We start from the raw sequence: 6,000 nt of genomic DNA, 5'->3' as shown, positions 1-6,000 counted from the left end.
CAAAAGACAGCCCCTCCAGAGCCCCAGATACCCACAGATCAATTCTCCATTATTTTCTATGGGAATAAATCTCCATAGGGAATAACAGAGAACCCAGCAGACATTTCCCTCCCCCCCCCTTTCTGACGACCCTGAAGCGGGGGAGGGCCTCCAAAGGGGGGGGGGGAATCCCCTGCCCCCACCTGGGGATTGGCAACCCTAATCCCCACCCCCGTGCATTTACAGTCAGTGGCTGCAGCTGGGCTTCCTGAACCTAAAGGAAACGAGGGGCGGGGAGAGAAGCGGCAGTCGCGCTCCCCCCTCCCTCCCTCCCCCTTCCACGTGCTACAAAAGCGAGAGCCGCGCGCCCCCCGCGCACCCGCAAAGGAGTCCCTCTCCAGCCGGCCCCTCGCCAGGCGCAGCGACTCCCTCCTGCTTTGGAGGAGCTTCCTTCCCTCTTTTGTTATCCAAGCGGGCGACGCTGCCCGCCCAGCTGCCATGGCTTCCCCTAAGAAAGGCTTCTACCGGCAGGAGCTCGCCAAAACCCTCTGGGAAGTGAAAGAGCGCTATCGGGACTTGCAGCCGGTGGGATCCGGAGCTTACGGCTCGGTGTGGTGAGAAAGCGGGCTGGGCTGGGGGGGACTCGGAAGAACGCGCTGGGCTCAGCTCGGAGAAGCTCGCCCCGACCTCTCCCCCTGCTCCCGGAGAGGCGCTGCGGCCGGTTTTGCGTCCTTTGTCTCGCAATTGCTGCCGGAGGGCGAGGCGAGCTCTCCGCACCGGCTCCCCGGAAAGGGAGAGGCGTTGGTGCCCCTGCGCGTCTACTCCGGAGGGATGGTTTTCTAGCCTCGCACAGGCTAGAGCTTAGAGTGTGGGGTGTGTAGGAAGCTGCTGGGTGGGAACCTGCGTGATGATTAAAAGGGAAATGCATGGTTGTTGGAACCAGTCGTTCAGGTAGGGTTGCCAATCCCCAGGTGGGGGCAGGGGATCCCCCAGTTTGGAGGGGGCCCCCCCCCGCCCCGCTTCAGGGTCGTCAGAAAGCGGGGGGGGGGGGAGGGGAGGGAAATGTCTGCTGGGAACTCTGTTACTCCCTATGGAGATTTATTCCCATAGAAAATCACGGAGAATTGATCTGTGGGTATCTGGGGCTCTGCGGGGGGGGGGGGCTGTTTTTTGAGGTAGAGGCGCCAAATTTTCAGTACAGCATCTAGTGCCTCTCCCCAAAATATCCCCCAAGTTTCAAAACGATTGGACCAGGGGGTCCAATTCTATGAGCCCCAAAAGAAGGTGCCCATAGCCATTATTTTCTATGGAAGGAAGGCAATGAAAAGGTGTGCTGTCCCTTTAAACGTGACGGCCAGAACTCCCTTTGGAGTTCAGTGATGCTTGCCACGGCCTTGATCTTGGCTCCACCCCTAATGTCTCCTGGCTCCACCCCCCAAAGTCTCCTGGCCCCACCCCAAAGCCCCAGATATTTCTTAAATTGGACTTGGCAACCCTACGTTCAGGAATTCTCTTTTTAAGACGCGCCGGCAGACTGTACTCGTTTGAATGGAGTGTTACTTCATTGAGTGACAGGAAACAAATCCCCCCCCCCTTCCCATTGAATAGTGGGATCGTGTTCTCCAGATTTGTGATGCCATGTTCTGTTATTTATTGGGCTGCTCCCCCTAGGGTTGCCAAGTCCAATTTAAGAAATAGCTGGGGACTTTGGGGGGTGGAGCCAGGAGACATTGGGGCGGAGCCAAGAGCAAGGGTGTGACAAGCATAATTGAACTTCAAGGGAATTCTGGCCATCACATTTAAAGGGACTTGCACATCTTTTTAAATGCCTTCCTTCCATAGGAAATAATGAAGGATAGGGGCACCTTTTTGGGGGGGCTCATAGAATTGGACCCCCTGATCCAATCTTTTTGAAACGTTGGAGGTATTTTGGGGAGAGGCACTAGATGCTATACTGAAAATTCGGTGCCTCTATCTCAAAAAAAACAGCCTCCCCCAGAGCCCCCGATACCCACAGCTCAATTCTCCATCATTCCTTTGGGGAATCGTTCATGGAGGTGCATGATGGCTGTGGGGGTGGGGCTTCTCCCGCCAGCCAGCTGGCTGGGGGAGGGGGAAAGCCTGTAAAACCGGGGGTTCCCCCTCTGGGACCTGGGGATTGGGAAGCCTAGCTCCCCCCATTCTTTGTCAGAAACTGCACAGTCGGCAAAATCTACACGTGCATCTCCAGCATTACATTGCCGTGTTTTCACCTGTTGAACTTATGACTCTTGATGCAAATTGGAATGACCAGGATCCCTTGGGGAGGAGAAAAATAATCCTGATCAGTATTCCATATTGTGGAGATATTATTAGACCCTCAGAGTCATGCCTCTACAATCATAATTCGGTTCTGAAACAGGAAAGCATTTGGTAGTGTGATGGAGGAGACTGGCAGTTGCAGATATAGAATGATGTCCAGGAAGAAGTGTATAATGTAGATAAGCTTCTTTCTGGTCTTTTCGTGTTGTACAATTCATTATAATAGAATTATAGAGCTCCTGGGGCCACCTTTTCCTTGTTTTCCACTGAGAACAAAACTGAAACTTGGCCACCCTTATATAAACCGTTGCAAAGTAACTAGTGGCAACACAGCTGGAATGTACATATTACAGAATGGGCTTCATCAATGTAGTTCGAAGCAGTTTTAGATATCCCCAGAAGCTTCTAGTAACTATGGTGATGCTTTGTGTGCACACAGCAGGCCAAGAGAATTGCAGAGTAAAATGCAAGTGATATTGTTTGTGCAATAAATCTCTGCACAGCATAACACTTCCTGTTTGGATATTCCTTCTCATTCTTCTCTCACTGCTGATGCACTAAAGCACTATGAGGACGTGCCCCTGAGCTGTATGGGATTGCTGTCACATTTCTTATCTAACCTCTTACAAAATGTAACGCAGTTAAGATTGTTCTACTTCTGAGGATAATGCTGTTGACAAGTTATATGCAAAACCCTGGCATCCCTGAATGTCTGCCTAGGAGATGTTTTGTGCATTCTCTCTGTTGTGGTCCCCACTTCATGGAATGGCCTATCGGATGAGGTTAAGGTCCTATATGGCCTGGGGCCTGCATAACTTCGGGACCGCCTCTCCCCGTACGAGCCCCCCCACGTGACAAACTATATATTTTAAGAACAATCCAACTAAGGCTTATGGATCATGAATACCAAAAAGTGTTCCCCTCACATCCCCCCGTTTGCTCTGCAGCCAATCTAGGTATACTCCAAAGACATGGGAAGATACCCCATTATTTTTTTTTACTTTAGATTCCCCATTCCGTTGTTGGACTTTTACTCTGGCACATTTAAATGCCTTCCCATCAACAGTTCTCTTTGGTGGGTTTAGACAGATACCTCTCCAAAATAGATTATGTCCATGTGAATTAGGAGTCCTTGATTCTATATCCCATATTATTTTAGAATGTCCTTTCCTAGCCTCACAACGTAGACCATTTTTAGCTGAATATCTCCAACACAGTGTATTTACTAAAAGGAAAATTCTAACCTACTTTTTAGATGTTAATCCCCACATTACTACATGTGTTGCACATTTCTTAGTAGAAGCATATAAAATTAAATCTAGGCATACTACTGTATTTTAATTTCTGGGTGTCTACACTTGATTAGTATTATTGGCTGCCATTTTAATCGATTGCTTTATGTATTGTTCTTACTATACTTCAGGCCTTTGCAGCTACTTTTGATTGTGAATCATTGCTTTTATGCCCATAAAGGTCTGAAGTGAACAGAACTGAACTGAGACAGGGAAAGAGAGAAAGAAAAGGAAAAATAGACACTTATGGGTCATTGGATACTGAATATTATAGCTGTACTTGCTAGCTATGTTTGTAATGCTGGATGAAGAGAAGCTGCCAAACTACCTCTTGCCTGCTACTCACTTGCCATGTATATCTGAAGAGTTCTGTTAGGGGAACTAGCAGGAAGGACAGAATACCTAGCAGGTTTTAAAAGCTTCTTCTGGAATAATGTTTGACCACTTGCTGGATCTAGTGACTTATTGTACCACAGAGACTTAACATAATTGTTTCATTTTTATGGATTGTAGCCCACCTGGAGAAAATGAGAAGGGGGCTGAATCAATGAAAATGTATGCTGGTATAAGTCAGACAGGGCATTCTTGTGTTTATGGTAACAACCAGGCCCTGGAGTCAGTAGGAGCTCACAGGAGCACAGCTCCTGAACCTTTCTGAGGGTTCCTCCTCCTCCTCCCCTCCTTGTCCATTGAATAGAAGGTGCAGCTGCATAACAATCCCTGGATGAGCTCCACCACCTATTCTTCTACAAAGCGACCCCTAAAATAACTGTCACACAGAAAGTGGGACCCATGAAGCAAATAGTTGAACACAAGCATGCAAGAAGATTAATGTCACGAGTCTGTAACGTTTTCAGAAGTGAATCCTAGGCACCTGATGGACTCTGTTCTTCACACATGTGACATAAGGTATCACAATGTTTATATGCTTGCTCAGTCCCTTGATTTCTATTTATTTCTTTATTCCTTTGTCATCCAAAGTCCCCAGTGATTCTCTAGCTAGTTTTCTGCTCCAGATAAAAAATAATAATAAAAAAATATTTTTAAATGTTATTTATTTTGATGCTTTTAGCAACCCACTTCTCAGAATTTATTTTTGCATGCCTAATTGTTGGTTTTTATTTATATATATATTATATAATATATATATAAATATATAACTAAAGCCTGTGGTCCCTCCTATTCATTTCATTGGGGCAGACCTTCTACCTTCTTTTAGACTTTGCTGTGCTTTTCCTATCCTGCGAAATGCATTCTATTTATTTATTTCATTTTATTTTAGTGGATTTTTATTCTCCCCTTCTCGTGGATAGGCTCAGGGTGGATTACAACAAAATATAATACAACAATTAAAGAATTCAATAATGAAAACAGTTCATCTAATTTAAAAGCAGGTATCATAGTTAACTAGATTGCCACAGTCTCAAAGCTGAAGAAGACTGTAGATCTACACCCTGCCCTTCTCTCTGAATCAGAGAACAGCTTAAAATTTCCTATATCTTCTCTCCCCACAACAGATACCCTGTGAGGTGGGTGGGGCAGAGAGGGCTCTCACAGCAGCTGCCCTTTCAAGGACAACTCCTGCAATAGCTATGGCTAACCCAAGGCCATTCCAGCAGCTGTAAGTGGAAGAGTGGGGAATCAAACCCGGTTCTCCAAGATCAGAGTCTGCACACTTAACCACTACACCAAACTGACTCTTCAAGCTAGTTCACCAAGCTGGAGCTGTTTGCCCAGTAGGATGTTGTTCAGTTGCACAGTCGAGTCCGACTCTTTGCAACCCCATGGACAAACTCACGTCAGGCCCTCCTGTCTTCCACCATCCTCCAAAGTCTGCTCGAATTCGTGTTTGTTACATCAGTAACGCTGTCCAGCCATCTCATCTTTTGCCGTCCCCTTCTTCTTTTGCCTTCTGTCTTTCCCAGCATCAGGATCTTCTCCAGTGAGTGCTCTCTTCTCATTTGGTGGCCAAAGTATTTGAGCTTCTGCTTCAGCATCTGACCTTCCAGGGAACAGTCTGGGTTGATTTCCCTTAGGACTGATTGATTTGATCTTCTTGCAGTCCAAGGGACTCTCAAGATTCTTCTCCAGCACCACAGCTCAAAAGCGTCTATTCTTCTGCGCTCGACCTTCCTTATGGTCCAGCTCTCACAGCCATACATTACTCCTGGGAATACCATCGCTTTGACTATACGGACTTTTGTTGGCAGGGTGATGTCTCTACTTTTTATTATACTGCCCAGGTTCGCCATAGCTGTCCTCCCAAGGAACAAACGTCTTTTAATTTCATGGCTACAGTCACCATCTGCAGTGATCTTGGATCCCAGAAATGTGAAGTCCGTCACGACTTCCATGTCTTCCCCTTCTATTTGCCAAGGTGTGATGGGGCCAGATGCCATGATCTTAGTATTTTTGATGTTGAGTTTCA

At 46.9% G+C, this 6,000-nt stretch overlaps 1 protein-coding gene across 3 annotated transcripts in view; it reads left to right on the top strand.

The window, feature by feature from the left end:
* Nucleotides 1-253: 253 nt before the first annotated feature.
* MAPK12 (mitogen-activated protein kinase 12) overlaps nucleotides 254-6,000 on the top strand; it is a 69,820-nt gene continuing 64,073 nt past the window's right edge. The window contains exon 1 of one of the 3 annotated variants that reach the window (XM_060244798.1): nucleotides 254-593. In XM_060244798.1, coding sequence (XP_060100781.1) covers nucleotides 478-593 — 116 coding nt within the window. In that variant the 5' untranslated portion in view covers nucleotides 254-477. The remainder of the gene's footprint in view (nucleotides 594-6,000) is intronic. The other 2 variants (XM_060244800.1, XM_060244801.1) reach the window with 2 other exon arrangements.

The sequence above is a fragment of the Heteronotia binoei genome, chromosome 8 (genome assembly GCF_032191835.1).
Source record: "Heteronotia binoei isolate CCM8104 ecotype False Entrance Well chromosome 8, APGP_CSIRO_Hbin_v1, whole genome shotgun sequence".
Classification (NCBI taxonomy): domain Eukaryota; kingdom Metazoa; phylum Chordata; class Lepidosauria; order Squamata; family Gekkonidae; genus Heteronotia; species Heteronotia binoei.
The sequence above is the reverse complement of the archived record's forward strand: the minus strand, read 5'-3'. Positions and strand labels throughout refer to the sequence as shown.